The sequence below is a fragment of the Liolophura sinensis genome, chromosome 7 (assembly GCF_032854445.1).
Source record: "Liolophura sinensis isolate JHLJ2023 chromosome 7, CUHK_Ljap_v2, whole genome shotgun sequence".
In the NCBI taxonomy this organism is placed as follows: domain Eukaryota; kingdom Metazoa; phylum Mollusca; class Polyplacophora; order Chitonida; family Chitonidae; genus Liolophura; species Liolophura sinensis.
Genome location: NC_088301.1, coordinates 20,853,644 through 20,877,371, shown reverse-complemented (window position 1 = coordinate 20,877,371; position 23,728 = coordinate 20,853,644). Strand labels below are relative to the sequence as shown.

The 23,728-nt window shown below is 38.8% G+C and overlaps 2 protein-coding genes across 2 annotated transcripts; one reads left to right on the top strand and one right to left on the bottom strand.

Annotated features, from left to right (window-relative positions):
* Window positions 1-1,011: 1,011 nt before the first annotated feature.
* LOC135470727 (lysosomal-associated transmembrane protein 4A-like) lies at window positions 1,012-10,670 on the bottom strand. The gene is made up of 7 exons (XM_064749764.1): window positions 10,495-10,670; window positions 8,971-9,245; window positions 5,540-5,615; window positions 4,080-4,208; window positions 3,446-3,541; window positions 3,082-3,183; window positions 1,012-2,165 (listed from the first exon to the last, which is right to left on the bottom strand). The coding sequence occupies exons 1-7, from the start codon at window positions 10,591-10,593 to the stop codon at window positions 2,085-2,087; spliced, it is 858 nt and encodes a 285-aa protein (XP_064605834.1). The 5' UTR covers window positions 10,594-10,670; the 3' UTR covers window positions 1,012-2,084.
* Window positions 10,671-18,227: 7,557 nt separating this feature from the next.
* Window positions 18,228-23,639, top strand: LOC135471806 (uncharacterized). Its single transcript, XM_064751157.1, has 5 exons — window positions 18,228-18,399; window positions 19,850-19,982; window positions 20,943-21,091; window positions 22,438-22,582; window positions 23,076-23,639. The coding sequence occupies exons 1-5, from the start codon at window positions 18,345-18,347 to the stop codon at window positions 23,212-23,214; spliced, it is 621 nt and encodes a 206-aa protein (XP_064607227.1). The 5' UTR covers window positions 18,228-18,344; the 3' UTR covers window positions 23,215-23,639.
* Window positions 23,640-23,728: the final 89 nt, after the last annotated feature.

Sequence of the window (23,728 nt, the reverse complement as noted above, 5' to 3'; positions counted from 1 at the left end):
CAGTTTGGGAAGTGGAAACAAAGTTGTCACTATAGTACGGATCAGGCTAACTTGAAACTTCATTGGACGTTAGACACGAAGAGAACCTGGACAAAATCGGACGCTGTTTAGATCAGTTATATCACACAAAAACGAACAACCAATGAGAATAATTGATTTCATACATTATGCAAAACTCCTGTACGGATCGGACTAGTTTTTGAACATAACCTGAGGTCTCCCATATGGAATGTAACTGGTACGTTTCATCACTCTCCTCCAGGTAGTTTTCTAGATATGTAAAAGCAAACCAGACCTACTCGTATTAAGGTCGTTGATAATGTACCCTCCATCTTTGATTGTAGCTTATCTTGTTCCCAACGCCTTTAGTGTCGTACTCAGAGTAAACCACTGTACCCTTCGTTTTAACCAAACAAACCACATTTCCATTCTTTGGTTCACACTACACAGATCAACATGCTTACAATCTTAAAACTCGACATCTTTTTTGAAGCAGTAGTCTTGTATACAATAATACATGTAGATTAAAAAAGAAACCACCTCGTCTCTAAATCGTTCCTCGTTTTCTAGACACTAAATTTTCTAACATAATGGCACCGGATTGATCGATCATCGTTTATCGCCATAACAAACATTTTCCCACATACATACGACGGCGGTCAACCAGAGTGCCTGGGCTAAGCAAACTGACATTTGGCAACTTACTGACAAACTTTTCCACTAGTGACATACAGCTTTGCATGTCATCTTGGTAGGAGACACGTGGTTTTCAACGACCGTTAGCTACGCGGACAGCTACACAAGCAGAGACGATGGAAGTAGTCCCGAATTGCTTAACCCATGAAGAGATACGTCATCATAGTTTACCTCGTCAATGTATGTTATCACTCTAGTTAAGAACGGCACATTTTGCGGCTGCTTCCTGGAATGGGCCCATGCTCCCCAACGAAGACAAGAGAGCTCCTTTGGCATCACAACTTAATGATATAAATACTGCAGAAGTTTTTGTATTTGTTCTTTATTGACACCGAAGAAAATGACAATTTCTTAACAAGTAACACTCAAAGTTCTTTACTTGTACAGGTGTTTTCACTTGGAAAAGGAAAGGATTTGTGAAAGACGATGTATTGTACTTTTTCTTCATTAAATATTATTCTTACGTTTGCAAGTAATTCAGACATCCTTCAAAGCATAAGAGAGTGGGTATAACGATGGAAAAAAGAATTTATTGAACTTTTTAACATCATCAGTGTGAGAAGTAACACTAATTGTTCAAACTCTTTCCTTCAAAAAGTGAACATGAGTCCAGGTAAGTCTTTTGTATGTACCATTTCTATAGATATATAAATATATACATGTATACATTCATGTCCATTTAGAGTTAAAACATTAAATTTCACCCACAGGAGCACAATTGCCACAAACCACAATAGTGTAAAATGACACTCTCGTTAAAAACAATCGCTATTCGACTGGCAAATCTTCACACAGTCAGTACCATTTCTGTGTAAGACAAAATGTGAATCAGGTAAATATACAACAGTTAAATCTTAACATTGCAAGAATTTATGGAATTGGCCATGTAATACCTTTATACTTGTGTTTCTATAATAGATCATGAAGTATTCCCCATTTTGCGCTACTGTTTAACAACCCACACGCTATGTAGATCAAATACAGAGGTACCACAATAAGCAAAAGCAAAGACCACCGTGAGCATTTATTTACAATATAACATTCTACATTTATCAAACTCAAATGTATTTCATAATTTTGCACTTTACTAAAGGGAAAATGTGAACAAAATTACATCAGCATAAAATCCTTTAACGCTTTCCTATTAAAAGTTACATCATAATGAACAAACTGTGTGATGATATAAACATCAATAAAACAAAAGAAAAAAAAAACCAAAAAGGAAAAAACGCAATTGTAGAAGTAAAATATTGAGGCAAAATTGTTTCCACGGTTTATCTGAATAATATTCCACACAATAAATATTTGTGAAATCACATTAAGACAGTGCTTGCTCACGCCATTCTCTCTCCGGCTTGGGCAGTTTGGTTCAATTGCCCAGATACCCCTCAATTTGGGGCATATGGTGGAGGTGGAGCCTGCTCATTAGTCATCTTTATAACATCTTCATACTTGGGAGGCAGAAGCATCTGTAACAGAACACAAAGCTGTATGAACCATTGTTCTTCCATGTTTGAGAAGGCTGTACTGGACCTAAAGTTTAATACTCATTTTACCAGATTCTGACATTTCCATTGACCATATAAACGTGTGAGTTTTTCTTGTTTTGTTTTGTTTGATAGGTACCGCAGGATTGATATGACTACAAAGAAATGTAAGTTTGAAGTAGCTATACCGAAGATTTTTGGCAAAAAATATAAGCTAATCAGATCAAATTTTCTCCCTTTGAATAGCTCAAAATATTGCCTTTCTGAAAATATCCAGCCAGTAATAACTGTCGTATTGAAATGATTTTCAAATTTATGAATTTTAACATCGATACTGACCAGCAAAATGTGCACAAAAAATTCTAATAGTTTTCATGTGTTTCGATAAAAACAACAAATTTACATTCAAATAAATGTATTAGACAAAAATAGCAAAATCAAAATCACATCAAAATATGAAACATTATTATGCAAAAACTAGATATATCAAAAGGTGGTCCCAAATACACACCATACAAACATTATCTTCGAATGTCTTTTTCTGATTAAAGAAAAATCAGAAAAAAATGTTCACATGGTCATATTTACAAATAACATTCTTTTGTATGAAAGTTATTTCATTATTATGTTTTCTCCACCTTTAATGAGGTATGTTGTTAAGGTATGTCCTTTTCTCTGTACAGGAAAATCCAAAAATTATTTAAGACCATATATACGAAGAACTTTTCACACCTTTTCATCTTAAATTTGCATCATTTTTGTGTTTTCTTCTCCTTTAAGACTCAACATTCTAAAATGACAACATTACTTAAGTCCACATGTATAAAATCAAACTGAAATAATAGCAACAAGCCATCTTAGTAATCTGAGAAGCTCATTCAATTTCGGTTGTACTGACCTCAGTGTCTGGATCCACTGTAAACTCGCGCACATTGCTGCAAGAGGCTTGGGTGAGCTGCAGGTATCTGTAGCACGACCACACCACACCAACCAGGTAAGCCTGAGAAAGTAAAGCATTACATTTACGAATCAGGAATGGAAACAAAGGCTATATCAAAGAGATGGAATACAAAACTTCAGCTCAATGCATGATATTTAATTTATTATTTATCTCAAAGTTTTTACGTAATAATAATAAAAAAAGAGTGTTCTCCCTGAACCTGTCTTTGCAATATAATAAACAATGTGAAGTATCATTTTCATCTACCAGTAAGGTCATATAAATTTCACTTTTTACAGAAACTATAAAACCCTTTAAATACCTTTAGGGAAAGCACCAGCACGAAGGAGATCACAACAAGCAACATGAGCCATTCTCCATCCATAGAAAGGAGGTTTTCGCGCAGAGGGAATTCCTTCTGTAAACAAAAACACCGACTCGGTGAGCTTCAGTGCTTCAAGCATAAAGGATTACAAGTGCTGGTGACACTAACTAAAGAATGGTCCTTCAAAGAGATGATCTTCTACATGTATTTTGGCCCTAAATACATCATGATCAATGTACCACCTACACCATTGAGGCCATAAATCTCAAGCAGCCTTGGGAGCTGTGCAGCCGTGATTTTGCATGGCCAATAAGACAAAAAGACTAACTTTGCCGACACATTAGGAGTCCATTATTCACAGCAGCAGTGTAGAAAAGGTTAAAGCAAATGAGGTGAGTTGAAGTTTACACTTAACCTGGCTAAATATGAACCTTCAGGGGTAGATCTAGGAACATTTGGAAATTTAGGGCCTATCATTTATTACACAGTTAAGAGTGAAAACAGAGAACAAATGTTGTTTAATAAAGTTGGAAAATTGCTGTTCTGTCGAGAAAACAACCATGAGGCTCCTTTTTATGAGGGAAGTTTGCTGAAAGTGGGGCTAAACAAATACAATAACTGAAAAACTTACTGGCAGCTGACAGGTCATCCATTCCTTGACATTGGGCATGTATGAGAAGTAGCCAACAGCAGCCAGACAGGCAAGGCAGAAGTCAAACACTTGGATACAGAAGAAGGGCATGAGGTACCCAGGACGGCCCTGCATAGAAATCACCAGATTAACTCAAACTAAATAACCAAAGAATTTATTCATTTATCATATTTATCTGATTGTTGCTTAACACCATTTTCAATAATTCACAACCTATTCCACTTTATCAATGGCTGACAGTTTTATGGGTGGAGGAAACCAGAGTCTGTGGAAAAAAAAAAAAGGCCTTCGACAAGTTACTGACAAACATTCACACATGTGATGTACAAATACGCACACTGTAATGACGGAAGACAAATGGTTTAAGACTTTGCTTAATGTATCAAAAACAGAGGAATCTACAAATACCATGTCCAATGTCGGGTTTGAAACTGCACCTGGTTGTGCCCTAACAATTGACAGATAAGTGCCTCTAATCTCCAGATCATGCTCAAAACATCAACAAGCATTAACAGGATTAAGCTTTTACATATGTAAAACTTTCTGACTTGTGGTGTGCAGAAATTTGGAAGACAAATATCTGATTTTCTGACATACAGAATATTGGTAGAAAATTCTGATATAAGGTATACAGAATATTGGTAGAGAAATTGATATGTGATATACAGAATATTGGTAGAAAAATACTGATATAAGGTATACAGAATATTGGTAGAGAAATTGATTTGTGATATACAGAATATTGGTAGAAAAATTGATTTCTGATATACAGAATATTGGTAGAAAAAATTCTGATATGTGGTATACAGAATATTGGTAGAGAAATTGATTTGTGATATACAGAATATTGGGTAGAAAAATTCTGATATGTGGTATACAGAATATTGGTAGAGAAATTGATTTGTGATATACAGAATATTGGTAGAGAAATTGATATGTGATATACAGAATACTGGTAGAAAAATTCTGATATGTGGTATACAGAATATTGGTAGAGAAATTGATATGTGATATACAGAATATTGGTAGAGAAATTGATATGTGATATACAGAATATTGTAGAGAAATTGATATGTGATATACAGAATATTGGTAGAGAAATTGATATGTGATATACAGAATATTGGCAGAATAATTCTGATATGTGATATACAGAATATTGGTAGAGAAATTGATATGTGGTATACAGAATATTGGTAGAAAAATTCCGATATGTGGTATACAGAATATTGGTAGAGAAATTGATTTGTGATATACAGAATATTGGTAGAGAAATTGATTTGTGGGTATACAGAATATTGGTAGAGAAATTGATTTGTGATATACAGAATATTGGTAGAAAAATTCTGAACTGTGGCACAAAGAAAAATGGACATGATGCCACAGAAATTCTAATTCAGACTTATTGATGTGAGAAAGTGTGAAGATATCGGACTTACACGAGCTGCTCCATAAACCAGTAAGAGGGTGATGATAAACATGCAGAAGGTCAGCAGCTGGGCAACACAGAGGTCTCTGTACAAACACACAAAACAAGCCATCAAAACACTCTCTCTCAACCGCCTTGCAATACTTCACCATTACCACTATGTAGATGTAAACTGTCAAATTCCATAAAGGCTAAAACTGCCTACTGAAGTAACAATTGGAATTTTTATTGCAAATTATAACGCAGGCACGAGTATTACAGATGTATGTATTATGAGATTCAAGCAAACCATATGGCCATCACTTCAACAGTTTGCTTACATGGTGTATACCCACTGCAAATTTTCAAACTGAACTTGGAAACAAAATACCTTAGGGCAATAAGTAATCAGGGTATTCATTTTAAGCCGGTATTCATTTCAAGCCGGTAGCTGGCGGAGCTCCGGCTCGTATTTGATCACATACCGTCGCCTACTACCATCTTACCAAGCTTTTCCACAGCGAAGTAAAGTTGTACACTGCTCTTAATTGTCACTGGGCAGATGGGAGTCATTTCAAAGCTGATCTTGGTCAGCTGGTGTAAGAGATCACTGCTGGTATCCCTGACCAAGTCCATGGCAATCTGTAACCCCTACCAGGTGCCTGTGACCTCTCTGAGCAACGTAGGGTTTGGAAAGTGTTGTACTATGTCATATGCAGTGCCCATTTCCAACCATGACTTGTCCTAATGTGCCTCACAGCTTCGTATGGGGGGGGGGGGGGGGGGGACTTGAACCACGTGTTTCTAACAGCCACACTGACTAGGTTTACTCGACAAACAAACACCCAAGATGAAATCATGAAACAAACATCACTTTTTCGCTTCGGCTGTGGGACCAAGGGACAAGATTTGAATGATTTTGTATCTTTTTACAAAATAGATGGAATGACCGACAGAAATGAATTTTGGATATCTACTCAAACACAAGGTTCTAGTATGTACAACAGTACATGTATACAAACTCAAAATAATGCATTCCAGAGACTGCTTTCTCATTATGTGAGACCAAACATGGACTGAAAACCAATTTTAAATGTTAATGTTGACTTCTGTTTGTTTTGTTTAGAGATTTTTTTATTTCCAGGATTAAGAATTTAGACATGAAAATTCCAGAGACTGCTTTCTCATTATGTGAGACCAAACACGGACTGAAAACCAATTTTAAATGTTAATGTTGACTTCTGTTTGTTTTGTTTGGAAATTTTTTTATTTCCAGGATTAAGAATTTAGGCATGAAAATTCCAGAGACTGCTTTCTCATTATGTGAGACCAAACACGGACTGAAAACCAATTTTAAATGTTAATGTTGACAACTGTTTGTTTTGTTTGGAAATTTTTTTATTTCCAGGATTAAGAATTTAGGCGTGAAAATTAGGAATGATGTGTACTCCCAGAATCTGAAAAACATGTTAGGTGGTTTACCTTTGGAGTGTACAATATGCGGAATTCATATCTCCCCTCCCCCACCCACCCCCCAAAAAAAACAAAAAACAGTACAATTTGTTTAGAAATATGTTTAGCCTATGTAATTTGTTAATCTGTCAAATTGTAGGAATCTGACTGTTGCCTTTATTTTAGGGACTAGTGGCGAGTTGAACATTTATGTACGAAATCAAATACATAGCTTGGCAGTGCTTACATCATAGCGTTTCCGCTTCAGTTTATCAATAATGCATTTAAACAAACTATTTTGTTTTAGAATACGTACATAAATAAGTTACCAGTACACTTAACTATTTACATGCATGTGAACTGTGCTTAAAATTTAAGCACAGTTCACATGCATGTATCCTGGCTTGAATGTTTCTAAAAGTTAACAAAGCAGGAGAAGAAGAACTAGCCTCATCCATTCTACTAGTGACTGATATAAACAGCAGAAATAACCCACAATCTGAGTAAAGATTTAACTTAAATTTAACTTAAATCTTTACTCAGATTGTGGGTTATTTCTGCTGTTTATATCAGTCACTAGTAGAATGGATGAGGCTAGTTCTTCTTCTCCTGCTTTGTTAACTTTTAGAAACATTCAAGCCAGATACATTTGATGAATAGCACTTTTTTGTGTCACAGTTGTGATTAATGAAGCTTGTCTTTTCTGGAAATATCTAAAATTACAACCATGGTGTTGGGCAATTCTATTATCATTTGCTGGTGCTGTGCAGTGCTAAATCATATGAAATTATTTTCCACTATTGACTCCATCCTTAGTGTCAATGCTTTGAAATGAAGTACTTCACTGAAATGCACTCAATGACATGGGTTCTTTAGTTTTTCAGTGGAAAACATTACAGGTACATAAGTATTGAAGAGTAATATATAATCTCCGGTGACAAAGCTGTTTTGCAGGCAATTACTATTAGACCAGATTGCTTTGTAGTGACAAATCAGATAAGGCCTGGCCTTTATTGGGCTTTGGCTAGCCACACACATCTGTATTATTAACACATCTGGATTAGGATAAGTACATTTGGATTAGGATAAGTCAGTGATTTTAGTCTGAAATCACTGCTGATTCATACAAGATATAGACATGAACTCTCACTCTGCGTCTTCGGTCTCTGAAAGTGATTTTGATTTGGACCTTTTTTTGTGATTTAAGATACTGTAGTCTGACAATTGGACAGAAATGACTAATATCATTATGCCACGACCGAAATGTTTTCTGAGAAAGTGTTTCATTGCTAACTTTGTTCATTTAGTGTTTACAATATTGTACACATTCACATGTTTGCACGTAAGTTGGAACTTTTGAATTGTGGAAATGTGATGGCTGCATTTACTGCAAAGACACAGTTTCCTGCTGTTAATTATTGAGGACTCCAGTGTCAGCACATAAGAGCTGGGCATGTACATGTATACTGTCAATAAGGAAGAAAAAAGAAACGCACAAGTAAAAAATGATATTTACTATATCTGAAACTTTCTTACGTGCTCATTTACTAATTAGAATTGTGTATATACATGTAGACTCAAATAGCCCCTCAGAACATCCAGACTCCAAGAGTTTCTGGGCCCCAACTAATGATGGATCAAACATCTGCGGGCAGCAGCCTGCTACTTCAAAACAAAATGAACACCCTGAGTAATAATCTCTCAGATCTGACACAACTAATTTACATCTTGTGAGACAGTGTGGTTCAGATTTCCTTTCAACAGTAGGTCCTACTCTCCACACCAATTACAAGGAGAATAAATATAATTAAGTTCAAAACAGGCAATGAAGCCTTCAGTTAAATGCAAGGGGGAACTCGTAGAACTCCTTCCTGCTTCTGACTAAACAGTTCACAGCTATGAACTCTTGTTCTTTTCTTCACAATGGCACAATTATCCATGTATGTGCACTCTTAAAAGACCTACATTGTACACAAACACTGCAACGTCACAGTTTAAAGAAAACAACACGTTCTACTGCTATCTGAACCCTTTAGTGTAACTTTTTCCTGAATCTCCCATTTTCCATGCATGTTCAAAAAATCGTATGCTGTGGTTTGACCATAGACCAAAGACTTACCCTTTGTGAAGGATCTCTGTTCAAACCAGCTGTGGTACTGAAATCTACAGGACAGGTTGTCACCCTCAGCTGTGACGCTGGTGTCAGAGCCTGGCATGTTGTCCTTGAGAACCTCTGGATGAATCATGGCCACAGTCAGGATAGTGAGCACAAGGAGCTGGGTCAGCTGACAAGAAAAAAAAAAAGAAAATAAAGGATACAAGAAAAGTAAAGGATATAGGAAAATCTTGTTTTTGTTATCTAAATAAGGAATTTAAGACGTGGTCTAAAATGTGAAAGAACAAAAAAGCTTATTCCCATGTATAAATTAGAGTTTCACGAAGGTTCCAGCAGTCAGCCCGAAAATTAAGTAGCCTGCTGTGGCGACGTCAAAGGAGATAGCTGTCAGAACAACTTTGTTCAGGGGAAAGCCCCAAATGAACCCACACCTTGTGTGTCCAAGGAAATGGAACTAGAGAAAGACTAGTCTATCTAGATGGACTCAGTGTGTTATTTTAATATTCTGACATTCATGTAACACCGAGTAAATCGCCACCACTGAAATAAATTGCCGCACATCTAGGCACTTCCACTTGATGGGGCTAATTTCAATGAAGCCTGCGTTGACAGCACCCGAACTTGCCTACACTAAAATACATGTGCATTTTTATGCCTTTTTGAATTACGAAGACTGAAGTTGTTCTTGCAAATGGCGATGGAAATATGATAGTTTTCTCAAGGGTTTCAATGCTGAAACTCAATGCATTTTAAAACCAGAAGTAGGTCCTGTGACATTTCAAAATGGCTGTCTACCGCGAGGCATGCGGTATCGCTTAAGTTCTAGCGGTCGGTGTGACCACAAGGCAGCCAGTGAATTAGTTCCATTGGTGTGGACAGAAAATTAAGAGGGTGGTATTAGAGATTCCAAAGGAAAATTAGATATACATGCAGAGGAAGTGATCTGAACTGCAAACAGTTTGAAGGAGATGGGAGACTAAAATCCACGCCATGTTTTTTGACAGGCGTTGACTGACTCCGTGTTACGATGAATGACAGAATTATAAAATGGCAAACTGAGTCCATCTAGATTGACTAGTGAAACACTAGTACCTCCATATTAACCACTAGACCATGACACTCTCCTGAATATTAAAACACTGCAAATGAACCACAAACACAATCTTCAGTCATACTGTTTACATCAAGATCTCCAGCTGGTCAGTTGACGTCAGTTCATCGAGAGGTTCTGAATTACGCACCAGCAACATGAACTTCACAGCTCCACCATAATTGTAAAAGCTCCTATTCGCAAAGGCTCCTTATTTTCATATTTCTCTGAAAGGAGGACAAACCTAAAACTGTCGCCGCAACACCAATGGTGGTAGTGTTGGTGGTGTTGATAATGTTGTTGTTGTTTAGGATGTTCAGTCACTTACCAAACGCCACAGACCCAAAATCACAGTCCCTGTCCTGACATGACAACAAAAGCAGCATCTGTACATGTTAGAGTTTTCATGGTCTAGTTTGACCCTCATTTTGGCTGGATCTTCAGCCAGATCACACAAACACCACGTCGAATATGAAATGAAACAATCACAAATATGGCGATACTTAAAATAGTTCCTCATGTCATGAGGCCGCGGAGGAAAACAAAACATGAGAAATGGGTCGGGGTGGAAAATAAAAATAAATACTTTCTATCGTTTGAAGTTCAAACCACAAAGTTTGGATACTTGACATCCGTAGATAAGTCATAAATGAATTATTTTCAAATAAAATTGCCAAATGTTTTGGAACTATGTTTTTAATCGGAAGTTACCATCGTTTCATGCAACCCGGAAGTGGCCACAGCTGCGAGGCACTGTTCTTGTTAGAGAGGGAAATATGCAGCAGATCTTTCATTTTCGCCGATGACTGTACACATTGTATGCCTATGTTATTAGTGGCAAACTGAGCCTGACGGCTAACATACCGGTCACAGGGGGCGTATATATTATGAGTTAAATGTCTTCCTTCCGGGGGTATACGGGTAGATATTTGGCCGAGGTCGATAATATTTTTCCGAGGCGAATTTATCACTATAAAGAGCATTTTTGAGACGTAGTGAATAAAATAAAATATTTACAGTCCGTGTCGGCATTTAAGTTTAGAGCCTTGCCAAGTCGAAAGAAGATTATAATTGATGTCATTTCCTATTAGTATTATTGTCCACTGTACAGTTAAATGATTATTAAATGTCGGAGCTGTCCTATGTCGGTGGCGGCAGAGCTATGTCATTACACTTCATCAGCTGATTTAGGTCGGCCAGGGTCAACATTAGTGCTGATCAAATGAAACGCGCGAAGATGAGAAGGCAGAATACTGTGAAAAAAGATGTCGATTTGGATAACGACGCGGATAGTCCCGTAGGCCTACTCAGTAGGGGATATCTCGGCACCCAACACTCAGTCTTTGCCCTTGTTAAATTTCTCTTGTTCACGACAAAACACCATGATGTTGTTTTCAGCAGCTAGGGACGAAGCCGACTGATTTGTGTCCGGATACAGGAGCTTCAGTACGGTGATTTAACTACATGCAGGTATGACAAAGACATTCAAAGTATGAAGACGCTTGTAATCCCACCCTATTTTCAGGCCTCACACCAAGGCAGAAGTGCCGTAGGACTTCACCTGATCTTTCTGGAGGAAACTCTTCAAAAGATTTCAACTGTCCTTTTCATCATGGTCGGAACAAAAATTATTGCAGCATGCTCATTAGATTTGTTTTCGTATTTCCGGAATAATACATGCCCATTTTGCTACATGCTTTTTGTTAGTGCTAGACTGAAAAACGTTTTCTTTCTTTCTGACGTCGGCCATTGTTGTGTCCTACGCACATGGTATTGTGTTAATGGTGTAGAATGACGTCATTATACATGGCACTGTGTACCACGTGTAGAGGAAAAAAGCCTTGTCTAGGGCTGGACGGTAGATGTAACAATACAGTACATGTTTTGGAAACCAGTATATACCACTGCGTTGAGTTACTCCCTACAAGCTGCTATGATCTGGCAACGAGGATTCCCGATTACCTTGTGGGACAGTTTTTCATGGTGGATGGCTACCAATTCGTCCGTTACATCATCGATTGCATCTCCTGAAATGGTTTTACAGATTCGTGCACCAAGGCCATTTTTTTTCCTGCACCCGGTCAGCCTTGCTTGTCATGGTCTCAGTGGAGGAGACATTTTGAGAAGTACTTACTTGTTGGTTGGACTGATCAAACGTCTGCTGCTCGGAAGCGAGCCATAATTTTGCATTCTGCGGGAGTGGAAGCTCAGCGCATTTTCTTCACTTTACCGGAGATTGGCAATGACGATGGCAATGTGTACGTTAAAGTCTTGACAAGGGACTTACAACTTACAAAAGAAAAAGGTTGTACAATATTACATTCACCAGTTACACTACTCAAACCATTGAAGTAATAGATTGTTTCAATACTATTGTGTGTTATATATGTAAACACATTCAACATTGAATAACACGAACAACATTGAACAACACATGAATACAACATTCTATGTAGTACCTAAAGGTACCAGCCTGATCGGTAAAGATGTAATTCAAGGTCTTGGGATACATATAGAGGGCAGAACTCTTACATGTAACACAGTTAACGCTAGCTGTTGAAAGGGAAGTGTGAATTGTTAAACGCCCCACAAGGTGTCTAACGTAACTACTTATGTAGGCCTACCTCCCAACAGTAGTTCTCATGTATCTGTTAAGAGTGAGTTTCCAGCTTTAAGGTCAAAGGGTTCAAATACAGGATTAAGGTTAACCCTGATGTCACTCCAGTAAAACAGAAGTTACGCCGACTCCCTCTTGCGATACGCGACGCTGTTTCTAAAGAACTCAAACGTTTTGAGGAGACTGATATTATTGAGAAAATTGACCAGTTGTCGTAGCGTGGAAAAAGACGGCGGCGTGCGCATATGCGTTGATTTGACATATAATATTACATCTGACCCGGCAAAAAGGCCTATGCACGTACACACATGTATATTGAATGTAAGAAAACATATCTATATCCGTACGCCGTACTCAAGGATATTTCATTTTTGGGCCTACGACGGCGGCCAGCATTATGTTGGGAGGAAACCGGACGGAGCCCAAGGAAGGCCATCCGCAGGTTGCTGACAAAGGAAGCCAGCATGAGTTGAACTTGGACTCGAAGCGAATCCATTGTTACTGATGAGTACCCTCTACCTAACATAGACGAAATGTTAAGTGAAATGTATGGTGCTACTCGCTTTTTTCATCTGGATTTAAAATCCGCCTATCATCAGCTTGAGTTAGCCATTGAAAGTCGTGATTTGACAGCCTTTATCACTCATGACGGCTTGTTTCGTTTCAAGAGAATTTGTTTTGGTCTTTTGTCTGCACCGTCTTGCTTTCAAAAATGATGAGCAGTTTGTTATAAGGTTTCCTGGGAGTGAAGGTTTTCATTGACGACATGATGGTAGACGGTAAAACACATGCCGAGCATGACCGTAACTTACTCAGTACTATTCATTTTGAAAAATTCGAACTTGGTTTTCTGGGGTATGCGATTGATTCACAGGGAATTCGCCCTAAACATGAACTAGTACAAGCAATCACCGACGCACCTGTTCCAGAAAATAAGGACCAATGCCGGTTTTGGCTAAGTATGGCAGCGTATTACGCGAAATTTATGCCGAATTTTTCGTCTCGGGTTGACCCGATTCGCGATTGACTGCAACGCGACCGGTTTTTCGGGTCAGATTCCGCTGATCATGCATTCCGCTCAGTTAAGAAAGCTATAGTGGGCAGTCCTGTTCTATCTCTTTTCGACCCGAATTGCGAAAACATAGTCACGACCGACGCAAGTGGCTACGGTCTAGGTTCCACTCTTAAGCAAATCATGAATTGTTCTGAACATCTGATCACTTGTGCATCGCGTATATTAACGGCACAGGAGAGAAAGTATTCCGTAGGTGAACGTAAAGCACTCGCGTTGTGGGCCGTGGAAAAGTGGCATAGTTATTAGTCTACGTACATGTAGGCCTATGCTTCTTTAGCCGAACTAATTTGCTAGCCCTTGAAATAACAGTAAAGTGATTTGAACTGAAGGTGTGGAGTTTGCCGACTTTCTTTTGCCTTTCTTTATTATTGCTGGAAAGATCCGAATGTATATATAGGCCTAACATCTAATGTAAGCAAAATAAGGACCGGAAGTAGGCATACACTCTGTGCTTCTCCCTTGCAGCTACAATGTCTTGTTCATACCATAATTAGTAGGCGTAATATGTGTAAGAAAACCTATAACATAATGAATTCCTGGGATTAGCTTCACAATGGAGAGAAACATGGAAGCCGCTAGGCTGTGGGTCGTTTTCCGTTCGATCGGACGACTAAAAAATACTTTTCAAACGATGCTCTATGTCGTTTTTTTTTCTTCCTCCAGCTTTTTTTTTTGTTTTATACAAAACTGCAAATACCGGCTGTTTGAAATGTGGCAGCAAATTCTCACAGATGCTCTCTCTTAGAGCTCACTTAGTACTTCAAGGCCACTTAGTTTGGCGGCCATATAAATTTAGACAAATTCTTAAATAAGCATATATCTTGTTATGCAAGAAGCAACGGGTGGATCGATATCCTGAAGTTTGATATGGATATATATATTATGCTTAAATTATTAAATTTTGAAGAAAACATTTAAATCCGTTAAAACTTTAGAAGCTCGCCATTGGACGAATATATGACGACATAAAAAGCTTTTAATTTTGACACAACATCTATGTAGCTGCGTGGTGTATATTGGGCTGGTGATACCTAATATGCATATTTTAATTGTTTTTTTTTTCTATGTTTGTAACTTTCTGAAATATATACTAAAAGAAAATAATTAAGGTTTTGAAGTTACGCAATGTCCATAACCTGCAATACGAGAACTAAGAAAGCTATAGAAATTTCAAGTTGTTATTCAAAGTTTGCAATGAAGCGTAAACCAACATATTACGGTATAGCATAGGCCTATACGCTGTTTTCGTGGGATCGAGCCATTTATAGCTACCACCATCAGCTAATCTCGCTACATGGGTTTAAAAAAATATAGCTATAGTAAATGAAACACATGTAAGCGTCTGAACCACACGGCCAGGAGAGCATGGCTCCTCACATATTACCATGCAAATTCAGTCGTGATTCAGATCATTCGGATGGCTGCCGTCAAGTCGGAGGAAATTACATGAAAACGGAATTTGGTCCCTTTGCTCTATAATTTTTTTTCCTGAAAAAAGGGATGGGTGCATGATGAGGGGTTGGGTGGGGGGGGGAGTGATTAGTGGATTTTTTCATCGACTTGGCTATATGCACCGATCCATGGTGGCTAATATTCGAGCGCGACCTTTGCGACGTTCGTGTGGCTATATATATCAGCCATGCACCATGCCAATTCAGTGCTGATATTTGACAGAGTGGCTTCTCGTATACTATATATAGCTGCTATACTAAGTCGGGGAAAATTACATGTATATGACTATATATTGTTTCAAATTATCACCACGCATGCTCAAAGTAAAATGCCAGTTTTAGAAATACAGGACGCAAATCCTACATTCTATCAAACTGGCAGCAATTGTTTGCAAGTTAACCATAAATGGCGTTTATCTGCGGGGTTAAATGCTTCATGCACAGGTGAAATCTGACCGCTCAAATGGATAACACCATAACCCCTCTGCCAACACATATAATATTACGACTGACCCGACATAAAGGCCTATGCATGTGCACACATGTATATTGAATATAACAAAACATATCTACACTGTTGCCCAAAATGATGGAATAAAATAAATTCAGGTCACACTTCTGGAAAATACTAGTATTTGTTCCTCCCTGCAACACACTTGGCTCCTCCTAACTATTATACGAAGGACCCTTTATGTAAGTGGAAGCCAAAGTTACGTGGAAGGGCTCTCGGTTGAGAGCCATGTAAAGCGAGACAATTTAAGTTTCGTACTTTCTCTCCGGCTGCACCCCCATATAAACAGGCCTTCTGTTTAGGCCATCCCTAATTTCATGGACGCAAATTTTGGCATAAAAGTTCAAAGTGTCATGCGACGGAGGGTGGTTGCCCTAAGACGGGAAGGCTTTAAACAGGCCGTTATCGCCACTTATGCAGGGATATCACAAAGTGCGATCTCTAAGATCCTGAAACGCGTCAGAGAGGTACATCAGTTAACGCCAGGAAAGTCAACAGGGCGTCGACGTTCGACCACAAGACGACAGGATAGGAGACTGATTCACCCGTGTCGAACAAATCGCAGAATGCCAGCCAGCCGTCTCCGTCTCTTGTGGAGGCAACACTATGGAGTTCGTGTTTCACGCCAAACCGTGAATCGACGACTTATTGATTCAAGGCATCGAGCAAGACGGATGGTCACATTTTCACGTCTGACTGCTCTGCATCGTGTTGCACGACTCCTTTGGGCTAGGGGGCACCGGGCGTTACAGGTCGGCTCATTGGCGTCACGTCGTCTTCACTGACGAAAGCAGTACACCCTTGACTGACAAGATGGCCGACAAAGGGTTCGGAGATTGCGTGGCGAGAACCTCCATGATGACTGTGTCCGGGGGACCCGTCAAGGTGTTGGCGGTTCAGTGATGGTGTGGGGTGGCATTCATCATGGTGGCAAAACGGAGCTTTTCGTGACGGAAGGAAACGTCAACGCCGCCGTGTATCTTAATATTTTACAGGAACACTGCTTGCCACATGCAAGACAAGTCTACGGCAACAACTTTCGGCTTCAAGACGACAACGCCAGGCCACACAGGGCCAACGTTGTCAGACAATTTCTTTGGGATGAGGGTGTGGAGCAGACCCATGGCCAGCTTGTTCGCCTGACATGAACCCCATCGAGCATGCCTGGGATGTCCTTGGCCGTACGATCAAGGACCGGGACAATGCACCTCAAACCCTGCAAGAATTGGCACGGGCTCTGAGGGAAGAGTGGGACGCTATGCACGTTGACGTCATCAACAACCTCGTTGATAACATGCCGCGGCGTCTCCTGCCCTCATTCGTGCCAGAGGTGATCATACACGTTACTAGAGACTTTTAATCTGTTACTGAGACCTTATTTGTGCATTCCCATTTGTCAAGTTCATCGATTCATCTGTTTTCATTTGAATCCTATGGTCACATTAAATCCCAACAATTGAAGCTAAATCTTCTGGTTTTGTATTCCTTTTCACCATTTTGCATTCTGTGGACGTTTGAACATTGCAAATGGTTCCACCTTTAACCGAAGATGGTAAATCTGTCTAGAATTTTCTTGGTAGCCCAAATTCTTGGGGAAAATCTGGTGCAAAATATTTTATTCCTTCATTTTGGGCAACAGTGTATATCCGTACGCCGTACTCAAAAATATTTCACTTATGGGCCTACGACGGCGACCAGCATTATGGTGGGAGGAAACCGGACAGAGCCCAAGGAAACCCACGACCATCCGCAGATTGCTGGTAGAGGCAGCCAGCATGAGTTTAACTTGAACTCAAAGCGACCGCATTGGTGGGAGGCTTCGGCGTTGGCACTATGTTAATCATACACGCTTCTGTTTTATATATACTTCTAAACAGCTGTAATATATAAAGTTTGTACCAATATTATTTGTCAGCCATTTTTGTATTCTTCCAGAAGATGACTATAGTCACTTAATCAGTGAAGTGGCGTATACTCCAGTCATCCCCCTACATGAATGTAAAAATTCGGCTGCGGTTTTGAACATACAGTATTAGTCCAGAAGGAAAGCATGCCTTTATCGTTATGTGCATGTAACATGTAACCTGCACGAATATACTGTGCGGAAAACGTCGCAAAATGCACATACCGTATATGTATGCATAAATAAACAGGTGAACAAATACAATATATGAACATATATACATGCCTGAGTCTATAATTTAATCATACATTAACGGGGATACTCTCTCTCTCTCGAATAATATTTTTATTACAACATTATTGACATTTACATGTATACATATATACCTCACTGCAAAGGTCTTCATACGACCCAAACAATCGGCAATTTGTGCTGACATTTACTCAACGATTTCAGTGTTAGCCAGTTCATTATATTATCTGAGGCTTGGAAATACAAGAGGAAATCGAGAGAGTATAAAGTATATATATAGAGACATTGACACCAGATGTATACCTGTATACCAGAGGGAACTGGTGTACACATGAATCACTGTAAGGTTGATACGCTTCCAGCAGCATAATGTTTCTACTTTTCCTTTGGGTTTGTTCTGTTACAGTCGTCCATTTCACAGCAGGTATGACATTTAATTGTTCCTAATTCATTTCGTCCTCAGCATCATCCCAAATTTTCTGCTTTGATCTATGTATAAGTGCAAGTTTTTTATTTTGAAAATATTTTGCTCTATGTCATACATGTACTTATATTATACTGAACCTATATGATGTCATTGAGATTGACCTAAGTTTGCATATAGTTGTGATTTTTCTGTCTCCACCACCGTTTGATATATAGATCCTTCGGGAGCTTTTGCAAATCTGGAAAATACTGAATGTGAATGTAGTTATCATCACTCAGTAATTTATTCTGTTAATTTCAACTGACAGTCTGTTGTCTGAGTGATGCCAGAATGTGTTACGTTATTATAACACAATACTCTGTCATATTCAATTAACATAATATGCTGTTAATCTGTCTAATAGGATCGTTATGTTGAATTAACAGAATATGTGTGTTATATTTAACAGAACAACCCGCTGTCATAGCACAATACATTCTAGCCAGCATTGCTCAGACAACACACTTTCTGTTTAAATTAACAGATTAATTTTTTTTGTTATATATCTAACTTGAACGATGTGTATATATAAGAATTTCTGACTTTCGGGTGCGAGCGCCTTAGATTTCTTCGATGGTTGTTCTTAAGGTTTGGTTGCTTTTAACTGTTGTAACGAACTGTTAAACACGTTCGTCTATTTTTGCTTTTCATTTTTGATGTTTTCATTCTATCGAAAACCATTTACTGGCTCCTCTTTTGAACTTGTTCTCGCCAAGATATGACTAAAATTGCCGATATGGCGTTGAACCATAATCATTCATTCATTCGATGGTTGTTCTACGTAGGTGGATTCCTCCAATGACATGTGGCTTGGTTCTGTGAATGCTTATTTGGTTGAGGTGATGCATGTTTGGCAAGCCTTTATACAGTTTGGGAGACGCTTCTTTGGCAAGCCTTTAATCTTCGTATAGGGAGACGCATGCTTGCTCGCTTGGCTTAAGAGGTGCTTGTAGACTACCCGGTTTGGTCGTATATTGTTTTTTTTCAGTTTGAGAGAAGTTTGTTTGGGTTGGCAGATGTTTGTTTTGTTTGGGAGATTCTTCTTCCAGTTTGGAGATGTACAGGTACATATAACATGGCGGTGTCCGCCCTCCATATTCAACCTTCTTCCGACCTTCACAACAGTTATATAGACAATTTTGTACCAATATTTTTTTTGACAGTGCAAACATTGGACTTGTTAATTAATAAGAGGTCGTATTTCACAGTTTCATCACAGTTTCATCTTTTATTATATTAATTGTTCCGCTTACATTATCAACATTATTATTATTATTATTATTATTATTATTATTATTATTATTATTATTATTACATTTGGTGTTTTCAAAAGTGCAAGCATTAAATGAACATTAAGTGGATACCCGCGGTATATACTTTATTTACATTTTGCTGTTTTTCATTTAAGGAGAGGCTTGTTCAAGTCAGAATGTCTATGGGATGGAACACTGTTACAGCCTTTGGGGCTATGACCAAAACGCCCTCCTCGGCACGGGGTACGGCGACATATTTAACTTCTCAAAAATGCTCCAGTTCTGCCGGTAAGAAAGTCTTTTTAGCTCTGTTGAAAGGAAATCTGGTTTTCTAATACGAGTAAAAAGTCTGGTAATTCGTGTTAGCCAGTGAACGCCTCGAGCAAAAAAAAAAAAAAATATATGGCTCACGAATAAAAATTTTCATTGGTCGATATGGAGGTGCCTTCATTAACGTTCATATAGCTTTCACCCATCGCACACAAGTCAACCACAAATAGTCGCCATGCTTAAAACCCGATCTCTTCCAACAAATATGGTGAAATTTGACTCGTATTTACCTCTCTTTGTTCATTCACATTAACTTTACTTCAACATCATGATATATTGTGATGTTATACTCAGTGTTTGAGGTGATCATTCTGGGTTATGTTAATTCGCCAGTTGTATCAGATCTGTGAGCACTTCAGCAGAGCTAGTAGACGGCAGACTACGTACGGGGCCTCTGCATGAGGAGAACAGAAAGCTTTTTCATAAACACAATTTTGTTGGGTAGAGAGCCAGAACTGGAAACGCTCAGCTGGCCCCGCTTTCACAGTATTTTCATCGATGACGTCAATTCCGAATATTTCCGACCATTGACGGAAAATATGCATAAAATAGAGGAAACACAAAATATTCCTCAAATTTACTCTTTTTTCACATTGTTTTGGCATGTCTGTCTTCATTTTCCTTAAAAACCCATACATACTTGTATATACCTTTTCCTATATTTGTATCCTTTAATGTCATACACAAGAATTGTTGACGATGGCGGCAGACAAAGAGGATGTTGACAAAATATATGCCTGAAATTCCGCATACTCTCCCATTAGATTGACAAAAGGACATACAGATTCGTCAGGCTTATGGACACAAAGCGCCCTGCATGAGACAAAGCACACGCAAACATGTAACTCCCGTCTACAAGGTCTATATATCACCTACATTCTTAATATCAAAGTAGATATGCTGCTTTGCTCAATGCAGAACCCCGAACGCTGTCAATATCGGTGACTGCATGCGAGACGCTGTGGGAGACTGCGACACAGGCTGGGGAGAGGAAGGACTGCCTGTTTGGAACAGCCTGATGGATCTGCTTGGCCTAGGCGTCAATTACCTCTGCAGCGAGCAGGGCGGTAAGTTTACGTAGGATTGGTTCCCCAGGCTTGGTCCCTTTGCATTGTTTTCAGGTAAAGGTGATGCCCACATTTTGTGACGTCCACTAAATTCCATTTATAATAACAGCATTTTTTCCCCATATAAATCTGCTAAATCCACATGGTGCTAGTAGGCTCCCATGTAAGTTGCTATAACTATTAAGCATTTACACAAACAGTTAGAATAAAACCCTAACCGAAGTAAATGGACAAGTGGTGGGGATTTCACCGATTACGTATGGCCGTTTTGTCAGCCATCACAGGCACAAATTTACGCTCCAGTTTGGTTCTCCATGCTGGTGTCTGTTGTACTGATATTTCTTTGATTTGTCAAAATTGTCACCGACTTCTCTTTACAACATGCGTCGCTATTTATTTATTCATGTATTTGATTGGTGTTTTACGCCGTACTCAAGAATATTTCACTTATACGACGGCGGCCAGCACTATGGTGGGAAGAAACCGGGCAGAGCCCGGGGTAAACCCACATCCATCCGCAGGTTGCTGACAGACCTTCCCACTTACAGTCGGAGAGGAAGCCAGCATGAACTGGACTTGAACTCACAGCGACCGCATTGGTTAAGGCTCCAGGGTCATTACGCTGCGCTATATTGTATTGATATGTTTCTATAAGGCTCTTAATTAAAAATTGTCACCGGCTTCTCTTTACAACATGCGTCGCTATTTATTTATTCATTTATTTGATTGGTGTTTTACGCCGTACTCAAGAATATTTCACTTATACGACGGCAGCAGTGTGCTTAGTTTCAGTATCTTTTATTTTATCCATGGTACATATACTTTATTAGATATTTGGTGATTTATGTTCAACCTTGTTTTGGAAATTGATCTTGCGATTATTGCTATTGATGCGGAAAGTCCGTCATCGTTAACGATATTGTTATATACGAATGTCTGGCATACAATACCTATACTAAAAAAGAAATAATCTGTTAATTGTAACAGGAGGTCATTTGTCTGCATGAGTGATGCTAGAATGCATTCTGGTATATTATGATATGATACTGTGTCAGTCATAGTGCCCATTTAGTGTAATATAATGTTCATGCTGATTTTGATAGAATTTTACATGTAAGTGCTATATACTTAACAGGATAACTGGTGACAAGAACAAAACACATTCTAGCATCATGCACTCAGATAGCAGACTCTTTTAAATTTGACAGATTATTTTCTTGAGAGCCAACAAAGTCTATACGTTCCTACTTTGTCTAGCTTATCATCACATGCCTACTTTATGAACCTCAATTCAATTGCTTCATGTACACAAGCCTACATTCGTTGTATTTACGTTATTTCCCCAGTGTTAGCAAGTCAGCAATCTTGTTTGAATGAAGTTTCCAACCTTATTACCCGTTGTGTTCGAGATGTGCTCCAGCGACATGCTGATGAATTGATAGAAACTCAAGCTTCCGGTATCTGGAGAGACATACGAAAGCAGATGGAAGGGCATGTATATACAGATGTGTTCATGACCAATTAAGAGAAAAGACAACTGACCATAAAATCCATTGTCTTGGTTGTTTTGTTATAGCAAACCTACCTAGACGCCAGCATATCAACTTTTAATCTGAAATTTTGACGAGATCATGTGATACCGGTAATTTAATGAAGTTATCATCTTTTCCTCTTGCTCGTCATATAAATGTGTAAGCATAGCTATGGACACGATCAATTAATCTCCGAGCTAAGCCACTACATGTTTATTTATTTATTTATTTTATTGATGTTTTACGCCATACTCAAGAATATTTCACTTCTACGACGGCGGCCAACATTATGTGGGAGGAAACTCACAATCATCGGGAGACCTCCAACATGTATAATATCGCCACGATATGGCTGAAATATTGCCAATGTTGCGTTATATACATTCATTCATGTATAATAAGCTGTATAAACATTTATATGTATACACAGGCGTACCTGTCTATATTTGCAGGGTAGGCCGGGGCAGTGAGCAGTGCATATTTGATGTGCTTTGGGAGAAATGCAGCGCGGATGTAGCCAAGGTGTTCGCTAACTTCCTCTACGGCACAGGGACATACCCTTTTGATCAGGAAAACCATCAGAGCAGTTGACGTCTTCATTTTAGCTTTAAAATATATGACAAACATGATGATGAAATCGAAGAGATCAAGTGTTAGTCTAGCAACCCTAAGCTCGACGATAATGTGTACACGTTGAATGCCAACTGACTTCAGTGGCCCACCTCACATGCGCCTCGGAAACAACAAGTGCAGAGTCCAGGGGCTGTCTACACCCCGGAAACTTTGGAACGCCAGACGGCACAAGGTGCCCTGAAATCGTTTTACGGGGTTTTATTCTTCACATATAGATTCATTATAGTTTTATTTGCTTCATTTTGTTGATCGCCATTAAATTGGCTCGACTTTACTTTTGATTTATTTTATTTTTATCTTTTTCCTTTGTTTTTACGTTTTTTTTGCAAGAATGTGTTTTAATTCCAAATGGATGATTTAATTATTCCTTTTGGTAATAAAGACGGCATCATCCATGCAGATTCTTTTCTTTTCAAAACTCAGTGGTGGTGTCTGTTTTTCTTTGTATAATCTCGGTCGTTATGACAAGAAA